The sequence below is a fragment of the Anomalospiza imberbis genome, chromosome 11 (genome assembly GCF_031753505.1).
Source record: "Anomalospiza imberbis isolate Cuckoo-Finch-1a 21T00152 chromosome 11, ASM3175350v1, whole genome shotgun sequence".
Classification (NCBI taxonomy): Eukaryota; Metazoa; Chordata; class Aves; order Passeriformes; family Viduidae; genus Anomalospiza; species Anomalospiza imberbis.
The window spans coordinates 6,818,376-6,841,950 of record NC_089691.1 but is presented as its reverse complement, the minus strand read 5'-3'; the positions used below and the strand labels follow the sequence as shown (position 1 = coordinate 6,841,950).

The 23,575-nt window shown below is 45.2% G+C and overlaps 1 protein-coding gene across 2 annotated transcripts; it reads left to right on the top strand.

The window, feature by feature from the left end:
- The first annotated feature begins 202 nt into the window (after window positions 1-202).
- Window positions 203-23,097, top strand: LOC137480530 (high mobility group protein HMGI-C-like). Of its 2 annotated transcripts, XM_068201627.1 has the most exons (6): window positions 203-226; window positions 16,347-16,557; window positions 17,114-17,230; window positions 17,663-17,710; window positions 19,469-19,559; window positions 22,533-23,097. In XM_068201627.1, the coding sequence occupies exons 2-6, from the start codon at window positions 16,468-16,470 to the stop codon at window positions 22,616-22,618; spliced, it is 432 nt and encodes a 143-aa protein (XP_068057728.1). In that variant the 5' UTR covers window positions 203-226; window positions 16,347-16,467; the 3' UTR covers window positions 22,619-23,097. The 2 variants fall into 2 exon arrangements, with proteins under 2 accessions (XP_068057728.1, XP_068057729.1); XM_068201628.1 differs by lacking the exon at window positions 203-226 and having other exon boundaries at window positions 17,114-17,215.
- Window positions 23,098-23,575: the final 478 nt, after the last annotated feature.

The following is a 23,575-nucleotide window of genomic DNA, read 5'->3' as shown; positions in this document are numbered from 1 at the left end:
ACAAGTGTGCACATCTTCCCATCTGCATTTTTCAGTCAAGTTGACACCTCCTTTCAGCCCTTATTAACATGAAGGCTTAATAAACGCAACCTTTGACTTCTCCCTTTTCTTTCATTGAACATGTTACCTTTGTCCATGTGTTTTATCACCTTGGTGTGGTGGCTGGCGAAGACCACACCAGGGCCCTGCTGTCTGATGTGATCTGGATCAGGCTGTAAGGATTGAGGTGAATGGTAATGTGTCTGTTCTGAGAGAGCCACCCACTTACTAACATGCTTCATTTGGTCAATGGCTGGACAATTAACTTACTTGGAGAAACACCTTTTGTGACTGCTGCTGCTCTGTGATGGGGGGAGCACGAGGCCTGTTGTAGATCAGAACTGGGTAGATGGCATGTAGTTCTACTGTGTGGTCTTGAGTGCAGTGATCACTGTACCTCTTACATTTGTAGTGAGTCCCACCCTCCCACACAGGGCATGGTTTTGTGTAGGAGGATGTGTGTGGGGCTTTATACTCCGCTCTCCCTAGGCCTCCTGTCATTCTGAGCTCCCACTGGCTGCTTGCTGAGGGTGTTGATAGCACCTTCTTGCTCCCCCACTTCGTCACAGAACATAAAATGCTGGTGAAACAGGTTTCTGATTTGCATCCAGAATCCAACATTTGAGCAGCCGTGAATGCTAACAGATTGCCAGGATTGGAAGGCTTCACCTGAGGTCTGAGGAACTCAAGTATGAAATAGCTGCATTGCCAAAGGCAGTGTGTTACATTGCTTTTAAAAATTTCTTGGCACCTGAAGTAAGGCGAGTGGGTAAATGTAACATTAATCTTTAAAAAAAGGTTTGGGAGAATCCAGGAAACCAAGAGCTCGGAAGCCTGGCATCTGTAGTACATAAACTAGTAAAAGCTGTAATAGACAAAAATACGTTTGACAATGAGATAAACACAATCAGTTTGGGAAAAGTCAGTGTGGTTTGTATGAAGGCAGGATGCTTGTCCTGCAAACCTCTTGGAGTTCTTTGAAAAGAAGGTTGGTAAGAGTGAAAGAGCTGGTAACTAGATTTCTGTAAGACTTTTGACAAAGTTCAGAATACCTTACTGGGAACGTGTGCAGACCCTGCAAAGAAGTGACCATCCTGAGATGTACAAATAATTGTCAAAGAGATTGGAAACAAGGTGGGACAATGCAGGGAGTTTCACACTTCACTGCTGGGATTTCTAATGTTGAACCTATTCAGGAGCAACCTGAAAACAGGGAGAGTGAGTCTTCAAACTAGCCTGTTAAAAAAAAAAATTTCAAGGCAGCAAAGATGATGGTTAACAGTGAAGTAAGTATTGTGAAAAATCTGAAACTGAACGGCTGGCCAGTGAAATGGATGAAATTCCAAGTAAATATATGTGAAATTAAGTATGCAGAGAAATAGGGATTGTTGTGCATCTAAAATCATGGGCTTGGAGTTGACAGAGGTCTTGGGGTTGTGTCATATAACCTTGTTGAAAGCATCAGGTACGGCTTAAGAGAAACATAAATACTAGAAGCTAAGAGGAAAAAAAAAAAAAAGACTAAGCCAGGAAAACACTGTTGCACAGTTCTGGAGAAAGAGGTGGTGTTTGGTTTTAGTCTTGTTTTGGTTGGCTTGCTTGTTTTAGTTTAAGAAAGCCTGATGTGCTTTCACCTTCAATACAACACGTGGTTCTGCTTTCTTCATGCTGAGGGAGTATACTAGACATGGGAAAATTCCAATAACAGCTTCTGTATAGGATTGAATGAGAAATTGTCCTCAGCTTGGAGGCGACATGTCTGAGAAGTGTAGCAAAGGTGGAAGAGCTGTTGACTGCATTCCCCTGCACAAGAACAAGGAGTTTCCAAAGAAAGCCTTGGCTTGAGCCATCATGAGTGTTCTTACCTCTTTTGTTGTAGGGTTTTTGTACATTGTTGTACAAAAATGCTGTACATTTTTCTCATGTACAGCAGAATCATCTCTCTGGAGGAATACTGCTTTCCTATCTGAGTTTCTTTGCTGAAAAGGGAAGACAAAGCCCCCTAGGTAAAATCTTGTGTGATAATTTATGCATTCATTATGCTGGCCCAGCCTCCAAATAGATGTTTGGCTGTGGAGGGAGTTTCCTCACCCAGATGAATCACTCACTGGTATTTATGCCATACATGCATGATAATCTTTTTGATCTCTGTAGGCATCTGGGATTCTTCTGCTTGGGTAACTGGCAGCCAGCCTGGCTCATCACAACTGGCAGCTGCAAAGGTGGAGACTGGCTAGAAATAGCTTGAAATTGCTAAGACCCTTTTGGAGACCTCTCTTCCTTTTGCTTGAAGGTGTTGCATGCTTGATTGCCATGTTTGCACCGTTGCTTACAGACCGCCCTGTGTCATCTCTGTCCCCACAGCCTTCCATAAGAGCTGGGTGAGGGGGGAAGGTGAGCACAGGGAGTTAGAAGGGGCAGGGCTCAATGTGGACTTCAGAGCACCTGCATAGTATTACTGGATGCTAAATATACTGCATTTGGTATCTGCAAATCCCCATCTATCTGTGGCTTAAAGAACCTGGGGAACATGTTCCCCAACATGGACAGTGTTTTATCACTAGCAGGCCAGCTCCCACCTACATTAGCACATGGCCCCATTCAAAGGTCACTTGGGAGGGCTGAGCAGGACATTTTCTGTCATGTAGGCTTCCTCTCTTTTATGGGCATCATTACAGACATAAGCTCTGCACCTTGCCTCTGTACAAGGTGTGTGTAATGTTTAGGTCATAAAGATTAAGTCTTGCAGTTGCCCCTAGACTTAAGGAGAAAGCCCTTATCAGTAAAGCCTGTATAAACAGCTCTTTCCCAACTCATTTCTACTCTTCTGTTACTCCCCCTTACTCAGTCCTGTTTCTCTGACACAGTCCTATCAGCACGCTATTATTGTCACCTTTAATCAAGCCATGTGTGTCTAGCAGAGACAGAGAGGTGTTTTGGTGGATATGTATCTGCTTAGGAGTCCTAGGGGCTTTTCCTCTAAGGAAATTATGGAGAATAAATGGTCTGCCAGAGTTCAAAGTGGTGCTGCTGGAGTTATGGAAGAGAGAAGTGGTGTGGAAGTACCTGAGATGTTGCAATGGTATTGTCAGAATGTTAAAGTGCAATTGAAGTGTGCAGAGAAAAGGTGGAAGGAAAAAAGATCCTAAAAATAGATTTTCCAGCAGATTTAAAATTAGATTACCTTAGTGTTTGGTTTCTAACAGCTTGTAATCAGCTAATGCTTGTGCTGTCAAAGCAGGTGCTTGACCATCTCTGCGGGTTCCACGTTGTGTGTTTCAGTGACTGGTGGTTTCTGAAAGCCCTGCCTGCTCAGCAATGAGCATAAATGCTCGTGGGTATCTTGGTAATGGGGAAAAAGCCTGCAGGTTTCCCTCTGGGAAATGTGTGGGCAGAGTGCCGCTGTGTGGTGACACGGAGCACGGCGTCCTTGGCACGGGGTGGGGGTTGAAAGAGCATCTCTTTGAAGTTGGTGGCAGGATGCCTGATTTCTTCCCAGGATTTGGGTTGTGCCTGATAAAGGAGCAGGAGCAACAATCCAGACTCTTATATTTTGTTTGACAAAGGTAAAGCAAAACGTGTTCTTTTTCAGTTTTGTGTTAATGCCATGCCTTTCCTCAAGGGACAGGGAACTAAAGAGGTAATAGTATAGATAATATGCCATGTTCTGAAATTTCGTCCAAACACTGTGTTATAAATTGTCTCAGCTGTAGACAACAAAAATTCAGGTTCTCGGGGCTGTGCTTTCTTGTACCTGTGCCAGCAATGGCAGGGCTGTACTGCGATCATACCTCTATTAGAGTGTGCATTCTGCACTACAGTGCTTATACTGAGACTAAAGTTAGTTGCTTTTCCTGGCATCCTCAAAACTCGGTTATTTGGCTTTACTAATAGGTCTCACACCTTAATTCTTGCTTCTCAGTGCTTTTTAGCATATATATAAAGTCTGTGGATAATTTGCTTTGGGTTCTGCTCCAGGGAAGGGAAGGCTTCCTTCTGAAGTTGTTTGTTGTAAGATGGAGTGGAAAAGAGAACAACAGTAAGCAGCAGCCACCTTGCCAAGGGCATAGCCTGCAGGCTTTCCCTGTGCTATAAACCAGGCACTGGCTCTGCAGCTGAACCATCCATATGCTTAGTGGCTCTTTGCAGATATCATTCCAAAGCAGCCAGGCTTCATGAGCTCTTCAGCCTGATCATAAGAAATTTGGTAGAATTTAGAAGTTTATGTGAGCTTCCCCTTTCCACTGTCCCTTTCACTCTTGTAAGGAGGATTCAGCTTCTGGTGTCTTGAAGCTGCACATGGGATACATGTTGTTAAATCAGGGAAGAGAGCATGGTGTGCACTACATTGCCCCTTCAGATACCTACACCCCCTTTATTTGTGTGCTGCTCTTCCCTTCCCTTGGAGCGCAACCGAAGGGGTAGTCACGGGCCTGAACTGTCTCCCTCAGCAATACACATCTTCCTCCATATGTCCACCAACCCCCAGTCTTTTAGTTTCCCATCTAGTCCTCCTTCATACCCAGCTATCTGCTGGTGGAAGGTTCATTTTGCGTTACAAAGGTCCTTCAAGGCCATCCCCAGGCCATCTTTCACAATGTCTCTACATGGCTTTATCAACCAAAGTGTGAGCTCTTTCTAATTCTAGCTGCACCTTTCTTGCCTGCAGCAAAGCTGTTCCCTCTTCACTTCACATTCTCAGTTGTCCCACCTTCCTTGTCTGCACATTGTCAGGAACAGTAACTGTCTGTTGCTATAACGGTAGGAAAAGGGCACCCTTTTTACCAGCTGACAGTGCTTATGGCATTACTTTGGGGAGATTTATTCTTCCCATTGCAAGAATCAAATTCTATCACCTCCAGTAATTAATTGACAGAATTTGGGGTCTGAAATGGTGAAATATTTTTTAGCTTTCCCAGTATGAATCGCAAGCTTTGTAGCCTGTAGAACTAGCTGGGTTCTAAAGCTTCAAGTAATACCCAACCAGTTCAGGAGATTTTTGCAGCCATGGAAGACAAGTAAAAATTCATTCTGGTCTCCAGGGATCACCTGTTCTGGCCCTTTAAATGATGATTCTGCATAAACGTACTTAACCACAATTTAGTTAGAAATGTCATGTCACAGAAAAGAGGAGTTGCCAGACATACTTCATTTCTCAGGGAATTATTATTACCATCTATGCCAATCATAGTGTTTGTGTGACCCATTTGTAGTTTCTCCTTGCGAAGAGGCTCCACAAACTCATAACTTATTCCAGTGCTTTGCTATCCTGACCATTAAGTCATTAGACTTTCCTCAGTGTTCAACTTAACTTTGCATTTAAACTAACTCTTTATCCTATCCACATGTGTTATTACTTTCCTAGATGCTGCACTACTCTGTGTATTGGAAAGTCATTATCATGTCCTTGGTGCTCTCCTATCTCAAGGTTTAACAGCCCATTTTCTCAATCTTTCTTCACAGGCCATGTTTTCTAAGCCTCTGATTTTTTGGAGGTCTTCCAGCAAGTCCACAACTTTCTCAGAGTGAGATTTTGTAACCCTGTGTCATCCAGAGAGTTTGAATGAAAGAATTAAGAAGTATAGTATTGTGGGGCACACTTCCATTACAATGATAAAGTAGAGCGTGGCAAATCTATTTCTTATCTTGTGGAAATCACACCTCAGCCTAATCTCCACTTAAAATATTCATGAATACAGTCTGAATAATAAGCACATGCAGAACAATTACTATTAATCCAGCTTTTCTTACACTTAGGAGATACAGGTTTGTGCACACGAGAGGTTCTGACAAGATCAGGATAGCAGTGAATGAAGTTTTTTATACACACCTGTCTCTAACAGCAAGGGATTATACACAAATGAATCTACAGTTGGTGTTAGCCTACATATCTCACACTGTGCCCCAGTGACTGGTGTGGTTTCTGGAAGAGTGAAGATAAGGAATAGGAATACAGGCAGAGATGCACTACATTGTGGTAAAATCTGAATGCTTCCTAAAGGGAACTAGTAAGTGTCTTGCAGGCATAACCTAACCCTTGTGCAGGTCAAGTCTTGCTGCAAATACCTGAAGCTCTCTGGGAACATGAATGTCTTGGCAGGTCACTCAAATCATGCTAATTTGACCCCATGCCATCTAAGGAATCTTTGTATTCTAGATTTGGCTGCTGCTGCTTTTCTGCTGACTGGTGTAGGTCATGCTTGTTCCTCCTTCATGGGACCTCCAAAAGAGACATTTCATCAGAAGGTGCAATTGAGACTAGGCTTCAGCTCTTGGCCAGGAGCTGCTCATCTCCATGGCAGGAGAACTGCTCTTCTCCAGGGTGCTCAGGAACAGGGTTGCACAAAGCAATGAAGAAGTGGCCAAAGAGTAAAAAGAAACAGCAGTGTTTACTGGATGGGACAGATTTTGAAATGAAAAAAAATTATTTAATGTTCTCAAAGGACTCCTGTAGTCTGTGGTTGGTGGTTTAACAGGGCTCAAGGCTGCTCCTGAAGTGGGCACACTGCTTTGGTACCCCTCTTCCCTTTTCCTAAAGGTACTAATATTTGGAGATGAGGAGAGGGGTACAACAATGATTTTTTTTTTTTAAGGCTTTAGAGTGTGAGACTTAAGGATCTCTGTCTGCTTAATTGTGCAGAAAAATAGTTTGAGTCAACTTGATAACTGAGCAGAGGAAGCTGGGTGCTTTTCTGAGAAAAGTATGATAGGAACCAGCACCTGCAGTCTGAAAGCACAAACCAAACTGTAAATTAGGCACCCTGTTCAGAGGGATTAGCCACTGGAACACCTGTCCAAGGGTATGGTACATTCTCCATCCCATGAGACCTCATTCTTTGCAACTCTCTGAAAGGAGGTGGTAGCCAGCTTGGGGTCAGGCTCTCCTCCCACATAACCAGTGGTAGGATAAGAGGAAATGGCCTCAAGCTGTGCCAGGGGAGGTTGAGGTTGGACATCAGCAAGAATTTCTTCACAGAAAGGGTTGTCAGGCATTGAAAGGGGCTGCCCAGGGAGGTGCTGGAGTCACCATGCCTGGGGGTGTTCAAGAAACAACTGGATGTGGCGCTTGGTGCCATGGTTCAGTTGACATGGAGGCATTTGTTCAAATGTTGGATTTTATGTTCTTGGAGGTATTTTCAAATCTTAATGATTCTGTGATTGTCTTCAGGAACACATTTTCTGGGACTGATGGTTTTGTCAAGTGTGAGATTTTTGGGGTCAGTCCAAGAATAATGATGAAATGTCAGTCATTTAAATACAGAATGATCAAATCATTTCTCTTAGCCTTAAATACTTAAGAAATGATGAAGTGTGGATATTAAAGACACTATTCTCCAATATGTGCCCAATAAAGATTATATAGGACACCATGTTCCAATTTTGTATCTGACATTTACTAACTGGAAGTTTAATTTCTAGAATATTAATAATGTTCTTTAGCATTTAAGGACTGTCAACCATCTCTGGTTTAGTGTTGTAGAATCCAGTTTCATACTGACTTGCCGGGAGGTATTTATATGAAATGCAGATTTCTTCATTTTGTACCAAGTGTAACAATTCAAGTTCTGACTCAGTCATGATTACCCTATGCTCATACAGCATGCTTGCAGCTTTGTCTCTAGTGATACTTTAAAAAAATGTTTTAAAAGTCATTTAGAAATGAAAAAAGTTTGCATATTTTCATACAGAACAGTAGTGCATCTGCAGGAAGATAGTTGATAAATTATCTGTCTATATATATGCATTTAAATTAACAGATAATAATTTTCAGGTACTTGATTTCATACACTATTTAATGATTTTTGAATTAGACATTGTTGCAGGGGTGATCAAAGGGCTCTCTTAGCATTTCATGTTGATTTTGCTTTGTTAGTGTTTTGGAGCTCTAAACAAAATCTTGAGCCACTTTGCCTAAGACATTAAATTACATGGTGGGAAATGAATCTTTTCCCAAAGGAAATATTGTCTAAATAAGCCAGATGTTACCTGGTTTGTTATCCCCGCTGTACATGTGGGAAATGGAGTACAGAGCAAAGGCGCTGTTCTGAGGTCACGGGGAAAGCACGTGGCAGCCCCAGGGACTGGACACATTTCCAGAGCCCCTGTGAACAGCTTTAACCAGAAGATCATTCCGGGTTTATAAGGTCAAGATCAGTATTGTTCCAGACTGCAGTAAATTATTTAGGTGCCATATTTAGATTTAGAGATGTTACTGAGGAGCTCAAGTGATGCAAACCTTTTGTATGGATGATTCTGAGGAAAAAAATTTGTCTTCAGTTTATTCAGTGGTACTGTCACTGTAAGCAATTTACTACTTGACATAAAGAAAAGCCTCAGATTTTGTCTCTGAGATACTGCAATGGATTTTGTGCAGGTACAGATTGAAGTCTTTTAAGTCTATGGTTTTGCTAATGGTGATGTGCTAAAAAACCCCAGTATAGGTGTCTCAAATATGTCACGGCAGTCATGAAAAGTCTGCGTTTTCCTTGGCAAAATACTTTTGGGGACTTTAGTGAGATCTAATAGTTGTTCACAGAATTAATACAAAATACCTGACTTAGAGCTATGCAACATCTCCTTTCTAAATATGTTTATGCTTAACTGAACTCAGCTTCCCGTTTTTATTTGTGGCTTAAAGTAAATGCCCTGAGCACATTTTGCACTCAGATTAATAACCACTTTATCATCACAAGCCTTCCTGGGGCTGCTCATTTAGGGGTTTTGCTTTGGTTTCTTTCATAAAGCAGGGTCAGCATAGTTCTGTCTAGCATTTGTAAAGAGGGAAGTACATTAATGATTTGTCCCCTTTACTCAGTTCATTCATTTCACTTTTGGAAAGTGGTCTTATTTTCAGTAATCAGGCCAGTACGTAGAAGCTGGCTGGTGTAAGTGGTCTGGTTGGGGATTTTTCTTGGTGTTGGTTGTTGTGTTCAGTGTGTGATTCCAGGCGTGTCAAGGGGAGCTGGGTTTCACTTGCAGTCACTGCTCAGGGCTGCCATCTCCGGAGATCTCCGACAGCGCTCGCGCTGTTTTCATATCACAAACTGGGAGCACAACCCACGGCGCTGGGCTTAGTGTGAGGCTCCTGAGATGAGTGTATGCAGAGACCTGGGTTAGCTGCCTCTCACCACTGCAGGGGGCTCCCAGCTGCTGGATACCTCTCTTCTCTCCTGCCTTCACTGCTAGCTCTGCTGGGGCTGAGTCAAGCAGTGCTGCCCAACTTCTCAACAGGTAAATCTTGTTCCTTTCTTACCGCATCATCTGAAATGCGTATGCAGAGCTCATCTGCAAGATGCTGGGGTTTATTAAGGTGTGGGGATTAATGAATTGCAGGTTGGTAATTGGGAAAAGCTACTTTCAAGCCAGGTGCCACAATGCCAGTCCTCGGCAGGAAGTGCAGAGGGCCATTTCCTGGCTTTGCACTAGTGGACAGTGGTTTGCAGATGTCAGTAGTTGAGCTATACAAGATATTCTGTAGAGGAAAAAGGCTTGATGTTATCTCAAATCAAATAACTGTGATTTTTAAATTCTTAGTAAACACAGATTTCTCCTTTTCCTGTTATTTTCCTGTAAATACTGTTGGGTTTTTCTCCACCGATTTAACTCTGCAGTGCTTGGGGTGCTTGCTTTTTTGATAAAAGTGTCTGGACAGAGACTTTAAGATCAGAAGGAGTCCTTTAGCTAACATTTGGGTCTTTGGACAAATTCCCCAAGGGGGAATTCTAACAGGCTCATAATGTGTAGTGCTAGGGAGTCTACAGTCCACACAGGTGTCTCACTGATCTGGCTTGATCATTTTGAGAGAAGTGCTGGAAGTGTCCCGAGTATGAATGACAGGTGTTTCAGACCCCAGGCCTCAAGACTTGGGATCCTGGGTCTGGTACAAGGGTTTCCTTGGACAGAGACAGTGAGCTGAGCCGTGTCCCCTGGCTGCTGGGGTGGGAGTGGGTGGGAAGGGCTGTGTGGCTCTGGGGAACACAGCTCCCACTCAAATGCTCTGTGCTGGGTTCCCAGGGCAGGGAACTCCACCTGACAGCTTTGGGCCAAACTGGTCCCACGAGCCTTCAGCTTCCTGGGGAAAGAGGGTGAGGGTGTGTTCTGCTGCTCAGCAGGATGTGGCTACTCCTGAGCTGTATTTCTTCAGTTGCCACCGCCTCTCCTTTGTGTTCCTGAACACAACATGGGGGAGGCTGCTGGTGCATTCCTCTAATGATGCCTTACTCTGTTCTCTGCTGCTGGGAGTTCTTAGTGTCACTCTGCAAAAAAGGAATTACTTAATCCTCAATCCCTCTACCCCAGGTTGAGGGAAGTGTTAATACTATAGTGCTATTCAATAATCTTATAGAGAGAGAATGTGAAGCACAGAAAGATTACATGACTTGCCAAATTTGGAGTTAGGAAGAGATTCCAGATCTCTCTTCCTTTCTGCTCTTGGTATCCCCACAGTGCTTTTCCATGGCTCCCTGGGATAGTTAACTGCCTCCTTGGTTTGCCTGCTCTGACCATAGGAAGCCTGGGGCTTTGATAGGGCTTGGAAGCTGATGATGCTGAGGTAGGATTGAGGTTGAACCTTCACTGTGGAATTCTGTGGTAACCTTCAGGGAAAGTCCTGTGCAAGTGGACACGAACAGGACCTCAGCACAGCCAGGACTGTATGTGTGGCTTGACTCATTGCACAGGCAAGTGCAAAGCCTCACTTTTCTGAGAAAGAGCTGGGAATACTTTAGGCTAACTACAGCAGAACCATGGTGGTATTTCTATGACTAGTAGGGGTATGGATTAAGGTGAACATGGTGCCTCTAAGAGCAATAACTGCCTTAGGTATCTGGACAAAGAGAAGCTGGCAGACAGTGCATCAAGCAAGGCTCATTCAAGAGAGTTCTTGCAGTGCCTAGATGTTGTGCTGATGCTGGACACTGGAGGAGTTGCAAAAGAGGAAACAGAGCCTGTTCATGTTCACATCATTGCTTGAAACTCAGTAATTATCAGCCCTTTTCCCATGTAACTGTGCATGTCTCTAATGTTAAAAAAAAAAAAAAAAAAAAGCTCCTGGCCTTGTTTTCTGGTAGATAGGTCATTAGTCCATAAGCTCCTGTCCCAGCCTTGCCTTCTTTGCTGGCTGTGTCAGAGCAGGCCCAGGGCAGAATGTCTTTTGCCTGCCTTGCTCAGGCTCTTTGCCCCCAGCCCCATCCACAGGGTGGCTCAGCAGTCAGGGAGCTACACACCAGTTTGTGGATGGAGAGCTGAGACACACAAAGGCGCTTTGATTAGGGTGCCACAGAGCAGTCGGTAACAAAGTTGGAAATTTAGGTCTATTGAGCTACAGAGACTCTCATTCAGACCTTGAGCAAGTCTCTGGAGTTAATGTGACATGTGGAAGCCCTTATGGTTCCTGTATTTTTCGTCCTCTGTAAACTTAAATAGTTTCTGTCTTCTGACCTGGGTATTTTATCAGTCAGGATATGCTGGAGGTGGTGGAATAGCTTGCTTGTTGAATCATTTTGGAAGCCAATGCTATTAACGTTACACAAGAACTGAATTTTCCCCACTGAAGTGTTGCTTAGCCCATGCTTCTCAGATTCATGTGAAGTTAGTCAGGCTGTCCTCACTGAAAATAGTTTTGAGAGTAAGCATCTTTATCATACTCAGTGTTGAGATCAGATTGGAAAGGGTGTAAATGACAACCAGAATGATCAGGAGCTACGATTGCATCCACAAAACAAATGTGCTGGTTTATTCAGCCAGGCAAGATGAGGGAGATGTGTAATCTGGTAGAGTTTAAACATGGAGGAGAGAGAAATGTTGCTGCTGAAGGACTTGGTGATGCAAAAACAGGTGACAATACATTTCTTATTAAAAAAAAAAAACAAACAGGCAAGGAACTAGGAGACTTTTAAGCATGAGATCAAAGAAGCTTTAGATTTAGTCACTCAAAGTAGTCAGGGAAATCACCTAGAGAGGTTAGTTACGATTTATGAGATGGTGGCAGTTACCTTCTCTTCCCACAAACTTGATTTAGTAGCTCATAAGTTCCTCTTTTTACAGAAAAGTCTGGCAGAAAAAGCACATTTGCCAGAGTGTTACTGCCACTGTACTTTCCCAAGGGAGCTGTTCCAGTGCTTGGCTATCCTGCTTTTCTGGTAGAACTGTCCATGGGGAACCACAATGAGCTGTGTTATATCTTGATCTACTGTGAGATCTGAAAAGATGTGAGCATTTGATTTCTCGGAAGGTGAAAGTAATTTCTCATAATACAAGCGTAGATTGTTATTGCTGCAGTTATTGGAATGAGAGTTCTCTCCCTGCCTGGCTCTTCTTTAGATGTCTTGACTAACAAAGACTTTTATCCTCCTCTGCTTGAGGCAGGGCTTGGACCAGGTTTTTCCCTCTGTCTTTTACCAGAAGGAATAAAGAGTGACCATGTTGGTGCCAGTGAAGCTCCCCTGGCTTTGCTGTCACACGACAGCAGCACAATGGTGCTGTGCTATGTGGGTGTTGTGCTTGGGAGATACTTTTTCATGTTATTACAGAGACAGTGATGGAGTTAAGGCTATAATGCAGGGTCTCTTATAATAACACTCCTGTTATGCTTTGTAAAAGGCTTTGCAAGCTCTTATTTTGTAAGTGAGCACTGCAGCCAGAGGAGCATTTCTGGCAGTGAATCTCGCACATGGTTTGGGAGGTTCAGTGTGATGTCTCAAGCATCCCTGTGCCATACTGTGTCTGTCCCAAGGACACAGCCTAAAATGTTACCTCACTGAGGAAACAAACAGGGAGGGGTTCTGCCCTTTAATTTAATTGCCCAAGTCAACAGCCTCATCCCCAAGGCTTCCTCTGTAGTCTATGGAAAAGGAAAAGTCCCTCAAGAATACTGTTCAATACTCTGTGTTAGGCTACGACTGCATTGCCCCCAGGAGGAGCTTTCCTGAGAATTTGTGACATGAGAAAAACTGGCTTTGTACAATTTAGGACTTAAATCGGGTAAAGTACTATGACTGTGAGGATTCCCTGCCCTTTGCCAGGTGCCTGGGAATGCATTTGGGACATGAGACTTTCTTTTAGGTGACATCTCTGCAACACAGAGGTCTCAATACTGCCAAAACCATGCAAAATTTGTGTATATGGCTGACATGAAGGTGATCTAAGGCCCACAAACATTTCAATAGGTTGTTCAGATCTTGTGCCCTTGTAGACACAGTATAGGCCTGGGCTTTAGCCCTGCTGGCTCCAATCCCAGCAGGGAATGCAGTGACCCTGGAAGGTACACTTGGCTTTTGGTATATAGTGTTGACTCAGAATTGTTTTGGGGGTTTATATTTATACACAGAAAGTTGTTGAGAAATTTGAAATAAAATTGCAGTGGGTGCGTTTGCTTTGTCCGCATCTTACTTGAGTCATGTAAAGCTGACAAAAGTCCTAAGGGCAGATGCTTGTATCATTTTGGTTGTGTGTTTTTCTTTTCACACCAGGCTTTGAGAAGAATGTGCCTTTGGAGGGTGATGAAAGGTGGAAGAGAGATGTACAAATCAACTGCTATATCCTGGCAGTCTCTGGCATTTGTCTTCTGCAGTCCTGGTCAGATGTGTTAAAGGCATTGTAGAGTGTATTTGTTTAGCAAGGTTTAGCAAAAAATCATTGTGCAAGAACTGGCTTTCTTGACATCTGGGGAAAAATGAATTCTGTGCACTGTGGTTGCTCCCACTTGAATAATGACATGCAAAATTTGGATTCCATGCAGGTGTCAGTTACAATGAACTCTTGAGAGAGGTTGTGTCAGTAAGAGTGATGGCTTCAGTGTCTGTCACGACTGCACACATTGTGTTAGGATATAGAGTGAAGGTTGGAAGTTCTCTTGCTGCATCTGTCAGTGACACTGTCAACTTCTGCATGTCCAGCCTGTAGTGATCAAGCAGGAAATGCAAGCTGAGACTGAAAAATAGATTGAAGATGTTGAGTTCCACCCTCCTCTCAGCACAGCCTCCTCAGATAAGGAGCTGTAATCTCTGCTCAGGGATCTAGCTTGGACAGAACTTTCACACTTGTCCATTCCTATGGCCATATCTGTTCCCTTTCCACTGGCAGCTGAGGGAAGGCTCAGGCTCTAGAGGCTTCAAGCCACCTTTGCAACACACTGGGCTCATCCAGGAGCAGATGTGTATGACATGAGCTGGGCTTAGCTTAGACCTGCCTTTGGGAAGAGGCACTAGGGCTTCTCTCCTGCTAGGGCAGTCCAGAGCTTCAGTGACCCCCTCCTGCTTCAGCCAACTCCAGATCCTGGCACCAGCCTGTTAGAGCCCCAGTTCTGTCCAGAAAATGCAGGTTTAAGGAACTGTACCTGGCCAGAGGGCAGAATATTTGTTGTCATCCTCAGTTAAGGTCCTCTCATCTTTGGAACTTGAACATCTAATCAGACTACAAAGCCATGTCTGTAAAAGCACAGCTCTTCTCTGAAAGAGACTGCAAGTGTTTCATGCTTGTCTCTCAGGGTCTTGGTGGCAACTGTGTGTAGCTTGCAAGTAGAAAAAACTCTTTTTTTTTTTTTCCTCTAACTGCCTCTCCTCCAGATGCAGCCTGAACTCGGAGACCTGAGCTGTAGTCTTTCCATCGCCCTCTGATCAGAGGGTTTGATAGAAAAGCTGAGTGTGCAGCAGCACCTGTGAGCTGGGGCCCAACCGTGTGCACCAAGGGGCATCCAGGGAGTTTTCTTCGTAGGGCTGCTCATGCATGAACTGGAACTGAACCCAGCTGCTGCCCTCCAGCATTATTTTGAACAAAAAAGTCACGCTCTTCTATAATGGTGCAGCTGTGCCCTTACTTAGTACTGCCTTTATTGCCTCAAGTAGAGCCTGCTGGAGGGACCTGGGGACTCAGCAGTGCTCAAGGCCAATGGGGCAAAGAGCTCTTCATGCTTGCTGTTGTTATCTTTCGTTTAGCAGGTGGAAAAGAAGAAGTAAAACAGGTAAAGTGAAGAGTTGCAAAAAAAAAAAAATTCTCAGGTGACGGTTTAGCAGAGAAGGTAGAAATGCATGATTCATCTAGATACTCCTGCTTTCCTAAGCAACAATAAATGATGTTGGTTTCCTAACTGCACTATTCTCAGCTGTGTATTTTGTGATAAGAACTACTGACAAAAGAGGATTCAGCCAGCACTGCTGGCCTCTGTCCAGCTGAGCTCAGCCTCCTCATCCCCTCCCGTCTTCTTGAGCCCTCCCTTGTGGGCAAGAAGGAAAGAAGGCCAAGGTCTGGAGGTGCTGTAAGTAGACTGAGCTCAGATCCTTGGCTAGATTTTGACTCTGCACACAACCAAAACTTCTGTGACCCCCACCTCTCCTAATGTGCCTGGGATTAAGGTTTCTGCTGAGGTTCTGGTCAAGGTCTCCCTTCCTCTTCCTGCTTTGGGATGTGAGGGTGTCCAGGCTTGCAGTCAGACCTCCACCTTCTCTGGCAGACATGCCGGAGGAGAAACCTCAAGCAGAAGCAGGGAAGGTCACTGGTTTCCTATGTACTCTCAACAGCTCATGATCTTGGTTATTTCTTAGAGCAAACAATTTGGATCGGGGGTCATTCCAAGCAGAGCAGGCACTAAGCAGAGCCTGGGACCAGGGAGGAGGCTCACAAGCCTGCTGAGTCAAACTTCCAGCAGACAAGCTAGTGCTCAAGATCCTAGCAAAACCCTAGGTCTAGGGGTTTGTGTTGTCCTGTAGAAAACAGTGAGCCTCATGTAGGACCAAGGGCTGAGTGCACTGACTGGGGTCAGGCCATCTCTCCAGACAGTGCCTGTTCGATCAGTGACTAAGAACAAACTCTTGAGGGGTGGCTCCAAAGCCAGACTTCTTAGAGTTTGCACCCTGGGACTTGCTCTCTCAAACATCCTCATGTAAGGCTCTGTTAGCTGTAGATTTTGGTCTCAGGATTAGCTTTGGTATTTGACAGTATAGGAGCTCCAAAGGAAGTTTTGCCCTTGACTGTTGCATGTATAACTCACCACCACCACCACTTTATCTCCCGCCTCCTTCCTTTTTGGAGGAAGCCTCCAAAGAGTGGAGTTTAGAGAGCTGCAGACATTGTCTTTTTTGATTCAGATTAAACAGGGAAAGGTACATGCAGGTACCAGCATAGTCGATGCCTGGAGCAATTCAGTTCCTTTGGACAAAAGCCTCAGACAGCTGAGGAATAGGCCAGGTAAAAGAATGGTTCTAGAATATTTATAGAGCACAGTTATGCTCCCAAATGTCTGCTGGGTCCTGAACTCTTGCAGCTGATAGGAACAATAGCAAGCTGCCATGCCTGATTCTTTCTCATTTCAGCCTTGCAGGTAGTGGAGAATCCATAAAAAGATAAAGCAAAAAAGAGGAGACAAGCTTTCTGCCCCAATCCAGGAAAAATAATCTGTTGGATTATAATCTGCAAACAGTGGAGAGTGCCAGCATGAGCAACGAAGGGCCTGAGAATCCCATCTCATCCACACTGACCCAGGGCCTGAAGAGAAAGAGAGGGAGACCAAAGAAGCAGCCACAGGTGAGAGGACATCATCCCAAGAAGATGCCTGAGGATGCCATGGCAGTAGCTGGATTGGATCTGCAGGCAGCCCTGGGAAGCTGCTTGCTAACAAGGGCAAGGGAAGGAGAGGTGTTCTGGGGTAAATGCTGGAGCTACCCAGGACAGCAGCAGGATCTGCACCCTGGGAAATCTCAGCTCCTGGCCTCAGAGGCGCCTCAGATGTGACAGGCAGTGACAGCTCATCCAGGACATGAGGGGCTGACCAGGTCTCTGTTCTAGCCTGGAGACTTTCACGTGTCATCACCCTCTGTTTCTGCACCAGTAATTGGATAGAACAGGCAAGGCCCCTTGGCCAGAGTTCTTGGAACTTACTCATTTTCCTAGCCCAAAAGACAGACAAAGAGGTAGGAGTATTGCTGATCATCTTCTAATGCACTTCACAGCTGGAAAAGCAGAGACACCTAACTCTTTAGGGGTCTGGGGTGCTCTTAGTGGGATAAGACCAGCCAGAATGAGAGAATGTAAATTGTTTCAGGGATTGTCCTGCTTAAATGGTTTTCTCCTTTTATCCAAGGAGGATGGGGGAAACACAGCTGTTATCTCACAGGATGCTGTGGAACCACAGCCAGTGAAGAAACCACGAGGAAGGCCAAAAGGAAGCAAGAAAACGACTGTTCTAACTGGGGGAATGGTGAGAGGAAATGGCTTATGCTCATTTACAGGGGAGAGAAGCACTGCCAGAGAGACCAGCAGGGATGTTTCTCTTAGCTTAAAGATAGTGTAAGTTGCCCCTAATTCAGCTCAGCTTTTATTGCCACCGTTGGACAAATCGGTTATTGTGGTTTTAGTCCTTACTCACCTCCCAGCCTTCCTGTGTTGCCACTGCTTGTTCAGCAGTTTCCTCCCAGTGTTTCTCCTCCACCACTGCCAAATAATTACAACCAGTGCAGTCAGGCAGGTGTTTCCTCCTCAACTGTCTTCTATCCCCAGCTTTTGCTTTTTCTGCTACCTGTGAGACGAGACCTTTATACAAAGGTCACCTTGGCCATGTTCAGTGGTTCGGTCACAATGCCCAGCAAATCTGAAAGCTGATAATATTTTCCCCCCTTTGTTTTCAATAAAGGCAGAACCTTCTGCTGGGAAAAGGCGAAGAGGGAGGCCCCGCAAGTGGGTGAGTACAGTGTTCAGTCCTTTCCCTCTTCTCCAGTCACAGATCCTGGAGAACTTGCAGCTGTGTTTGCCCTTCTCAGACTCTGTCTGCCACAACATTCTTTGAGCCTTGGTAGCCTGGAAATAATTAGGGAACCTCTGACTGCCTTCCTGATGGCCTCCAAGATTCAGCTACTGAAGAATGCTGAGAGCCCAGAGGAGATGCTGTATTTAATTCAAGACGTACCAGACTTCCACACTTTCTCAGGCTTGGAATGTCAGACAAGAGATTCCATCCTTTCTTACAGAGAGGGGTTGTCTTCCCAGGAGACTTGAAAGACTGAAGCAATTGCTTAGCATGTCAGTTTGTCTCAAAAGAAGAAACTTAAAATTAAGCTAAAAGAGAAATTTTATGAATGAAGAAACTTTTAAGTCCTGCCAGCAGGAGACTCTTTTATGCAGCAAACAAAGGGTTAGTAGAATCAGTAGCTAAGAAGAAAACATTTCAGGTGTAAAAACAAGACAAAATCCTTTAATCAAGAAGGATATTCAGTCCTATGAACTACTAATGGTATGTTACCTGTCATTAGGAGTGATTAAAAACCCCCACAGCAGCCACAAGCCATTATTTAGTGTGCATCACAAAAATTGCCAGATCCAAACCCAAGCTGTGCACTTGCTGCAGGAATCCATAGGTTTGTTGTGCAGATGTGGTGGCACAGAAGTGCTCAGGAGAGAAAGGAACACTTCTGGTTCAGCAGAACCAGAGGGACAGAGCAGCCTGTGAGGGCCATGCAGAAGGCTTGGAGGGAAATGTTCACCAGCAAGGAAGTGCCAGGATATGGGAGAGAACAGAAGTCTTTTCTAGGGTGACAGTGACCTTGCATGCAGACATTTCCTGGATAATGGGAAACTGTTTGCAAACCCTGTGCAGAACGTCCCAGACAAGGGAACTGTTGCATAAATTTGTTCCTTCTCTGCAGGCCAGGTGAGAAGGTAACAGTCTAGTTCAGCACACTGCTCTTGCTCAAAGCCCATTGCTTTCCCTAAGCCCATTTATATTATGTCATTTAAATGCACTGATTAGGGAAGCCTGTGTTACCAGTGCTTAAAGCAACCAGCTGTGCAAACTGGGATCCTCAAGCTCTATGGAAAATCATCAGAGGCACAAGTGGCCGTATCTTACAGAACAAAACCTTACCCAATGAGTTCAGCTGGTGTCATTTGTGGACTGACAAATCTCAAAGACAAGCAGGAGTTTTTAAAATTTAAAAATGTGTCATTTTAACGTTGGTTAGTGAAGGATTCTGATGTTTCAGTTCAGAATTAAACAGCTGAAGAACGTTTGGGGGACAAAACCAAAGCAGAAGAAAAAGAACAGTCATTTTGGTTTTAACTGTCAGTAGAAAAAATGTTTAGCTGGTCAAGACAGGGACAGAACTTGAAATACAGAAAATATTCTTGATGAAAAAAAAATCTCCACAGCTGCATAATGGGAAGATATTTTCAAAGTGTTGGGCTGTGTCTCATAAGGCTGATACTGGGATGGTTTATTATGGATTCTGACAACTATTCAAAGACTTGTGAATGTGTGTGGACACCACATGCCCTGGTATGTGCTCTTGCTGAATGTAGGAGTTGGTGGCAAATGGATGTGCTTTCAGGGCTGCACAGTCTTGTTTAAATAATAATCCACCTACTTTGTATATTTGCAATTTTGTCTTTTGATACTAATTTTGCATGGGGGGGGCTTGTTTATTTTTGGTGTTTTTCTTTGTAGCCTCAAGCAGTGGTCCACGAAGGAGAGTCTCAGGGAGAAAATCCTCTGGAAAGCAGTGACTTGAATTTGAGCTCAGCACCAGCCACACAAGGTTTGAAATTAGATAATCATAATTACATAAGACTAAACAGTGGAGCCACGCTCTGGCAAACCATGCACTTATCCACAAAGCTCTAGCACTGGCTGTAGTCTTCCTGGTAAATCCTGTAAACAGAGGAGCATTTGGAAGGCTTCCAGGCACATTCCTTCAATCTAATTCAGTTGTGACTACTTCAGCAGAAGTGGAGGTAGAAAAAAAGGAAGGGAAGAAAATCTGTCTTTCCAAGAAGTCCCACATTTGAGGTTCTGCTCACTGCTACAGGTGCAGCTCAGTGAAGTTGTCTGGCTGGTGTGTAAAAAGTGAAAATTGTCTGTTGTTAATGTCTTGCAGCACAGACAATGATGGCACTGGCCAGTTTCTGTGGAAGGCTCCAGTTTATCTAAGGCTCTCTGAGATGAGATGCCAGATAACTGTTATTGCTGTTGTAGGAATGTACAGATGCACCACCCAGAGCCCCAGCTCCACCTGAACTCTGCAAAAATACAAATCTGAGTCTATACCATTCAGGACTGTTTCTGAGGTAGATTCCAGCAGACTTTGTGTGCATCTGTGTTCTACCTTCAGTGGGCCTTGTAGGAAGCTCTTCATGAAATGTTTTCCCTGGGGGGTGAGTGGGCCAGGAGCTCAGGGGAGGCAGATGTTGCCTGGTTTGCCATGTGGCAGCACAGCCGCTCCCTCCTGCCAATGGTGTGCGAAGCGACCCTGGGCAGCTCAGCCCAGCCCAGCCCAGCCCCGGGTTCTTAGAAAGTCCCTGGAAATGCTCATGATTAAGTGCCAGAGGAGTTAACCTCAGTCGCTCAGTTCAGTTTCCTCCGGGGCTCCTGCTCCCGTATCACTTCCTGCCACGGAGCTGTGCGCTGACATCAGCGGAGCCGCAGGCTCACAGGGGATGAGCTCACCTGCGGCGCGGCCCGGCCGCCTTTGGAGCAGAGGAACATCGCCCCAAACCACAGCCAGTGCGGGTCCTTTCTTCTTCCTTTCAGTCTGAGCGGGGCCCGCGGCAGCGGCAGGAGCAGTCCGTTTCCCTGCTGTCGCAGTGAGGTGGCAGCAGATGTGACGGGATCAGCGGTGCTGCGGTTGCTGGGAGCGGGCCGTGCAGAACGTGATAGTGCGGCCGCAGCCGCTGCGCTCGCCCCGCGCCGGGCACGGAGCGGGGACTTCTGCTCCTGGGGAGCGTCTGCTCTTCTGTGAGAACAAAAAACGGCCAGGAAATCAGTGGGGATGGGCATGTACAGTATGAAACCAGGCAATCCTCTGGAAAATCCCCCGCACGGAGCGGGGACTTCTGCTCTTGGGGAGCGTCTGCTCTTCTGTGAGAACAAAAAACGGCCAGGAAATCAGTGGGGATTGGCATGTACAGTATGAAACCAGGCAATCCTCTGGAAAAGGTCTTAAGTTATTTGCTCAGGAGCTTGAGATGGAGTGGTAATCCTGGTTTAAAACTTCTGACTGGAAAGGGGAAGCATGCAGTTCTGGTTTGTTGGAAACTGCAGGTCCTGGGGCTTGTCTGCAGGCACGGTGCAGCTGTAGCAGCTTGCAGACAGGTAGCTCTGGATTAACCCACTCTATGGGTCTGGTCTAACTGGGGTATTATATGCCTGCAAGTTTTTGTGCTACTCAATGCAGGAGGCTGCTGCTCTGTTAGCAGGAGTCTGTGACCTCATAATGATCTGCTGTAGACATAGCCAGAGCTTTGGCCACTGAGGGCTTTGGTGGTTTTTTTCCCCTTCCAGGTGAGGATTTTTGAGGTGCTGCACCAGGGAGGGGATGGGAAGGTACACATGCTTGCCCATCCTGCAGGTTGTACACTGCACAACTCCGAGTGGGAAGGAGATCTGCCCTGGGCTTTGTGTCTGCAGCATTCAGATGAATTGGTGAAATAAACACTGACTCTGTCCCTCGGTCTGTTAAGGGGAATATCAAGATACGCAGCAAGAGCTGCATTAGAAATATGCAAGATTTGCAAGCCTCCAGTGGGGCAGAGAGCTGCTTTAAAGCCAGCTGGTTTTTTTGCCATGGCCTTCACCTGGGGATCTAGCTCTGCTTTTCCCAAGGCACTGGTTATGGGAGACTCCAGGTTATCCAAGAGCAGGCAGGATTTTGTTAATGGATCAGGCTCAGTTGTGTTGCTACCTGTAGATGCTGCCAATCACAACTCCAGCATTAACATTTCTGTTTTTCTGGGTCAAGAAGTGTTTGGGTTTTTTTCTGTGAGTACCATTACTGAAGGATTGATGAATCTCATTTCATAGGCTCCTAATCCACAGTGGCAGATGTAGTTTGTCTGAATAACTCTTCTTGCCTAATGGACTGTAGATGTGAGGGGGAAAGAGGTTGCTTTATGGTAGAATTTCCAAGAGCCAGTGCAAAGCCCAGAAGCAGCCTTGGGATCTTGCTCCTTTTTGTCTGTCTTGCTATCCCTGCATTCTTTTTCATACAAACTGTCTACTTGGTTTCCTCTGCTGCCCCAATGGTCACCTCAGCTCCCCTGAAAGCCAGGGGTGAGGCACAGATCACAGCAAGCCTGTGTAGCCAGAAACATTCCCACTCACACCATTTCCAGACATTCCGCACATCTACTTCCCTGGTGTTTAATATTGGCTAGGGCACTTTGGTTACTTGGTGTCTCATGAGGGTTCAAGGAAATACGTAATTGCTGTCAGCAGAGGTGGTTGATGAGTGTTTGCAGAGCAGAAACCAGACAATTGGACACAGACTGTCGCCTCTGGGCCCTCAGTAGCCTCATGCCGAGCCCTGCTGCCAGGGAAGCCTTTTGTATCAGGAGCTCCATTTAGCCTGGAGCGGGTACAAGAGCAGTGGGAATGTTGTTGTGAAGACCTTTGGTTGTTGAGAAGTAGATCCTTGTCACCTCTCGACCTTGTACTGGCTCTGTCAGGGGTACTGGGCAGCAGGGCTCCTGGACCCAAAGCTCTAACCCTCTGTCTTCTGTGATCTTTCCTTTAGACATCACTGGAAAAGACGGCTCCAGGTCTGGCAAAACCACTGGTCTTAGGAGATGTCTGAGTAACATCCCTGCTGCAGCTCAGTAGTGTCCCACCTGTTCGTGTCTTGCTGAAGCCAGAGGAGTGGAAAGCAAACAGGACTTTTAATGTTGTATTTTAGATTCTTCATTTGTGATCATTTTAGCCAAGCTCTCTCCTGTTGCCTGTGGACTTGCTTACCCCAAACATCCAAAGAAGGATTTAGGGGAAGAAATGGCAAATTGCCTTGTTGGAGAGATGCCTTTTACAGTTTGTAGTATATCTTCTGTGAGTATAATAATTTCTCTTTAAAATACTTGGATAACCCGGTGCCTTACCCTGCCATGGAGAGCAGTATTTCAACAGAAGCTGACTCAGCAATACAGCTACAGGAAAGAAAATCTATTTACACAGCAAATGGCTGAGGTTGTCTGCCATATCACCTCTGGCAGACTGATGGAGCAGTGCCAGGAGTTAAAGTTTTGCTGTGTTGCCCATAGGGACTGTATCTGAAAGACAGCCTTTGAGTCCTTTCTTGACTATTTCAGGAAGAAAAACCTTCATGGCATTTGCAGCTTGCCCTGTACTGCTGTTCCAGTGGCGAGTAACTTGCATGCTTTAGGGGAAAGTTTGCACCCTGATGTCTTAGGGATTGATTCTGAAATTTTTAGCTTAATTTGATCAGCTCAGGGCCTTCTCCTATAACTTCTTCTGGCCTGGTGGCTCTCCCCCTGAGTTTGATAGCAGCTCCAAGTGCACAGTGCTTACCAGCTTAGTCACAGCCACTGGATTTCATGTTTTCAAAGGAATGTCTGTAAAGAACCAGTTATACATAAGTTGCTTCCTTGCAGAGCCTCGGGATTCAATTTAAATTAGTTTAAATTCAGTCCCTACCATGCATGTGTGGGGTCCTCTAGTGTCACAACTATGCAAATAAAAGCTGCTGATAGTTCAGTTTTGGGAGACAGCAGTAGCCAGTTGGTTTGAGATTGTTGCTGGCTGCTCTCAGTTTTACACTGTTTGCAG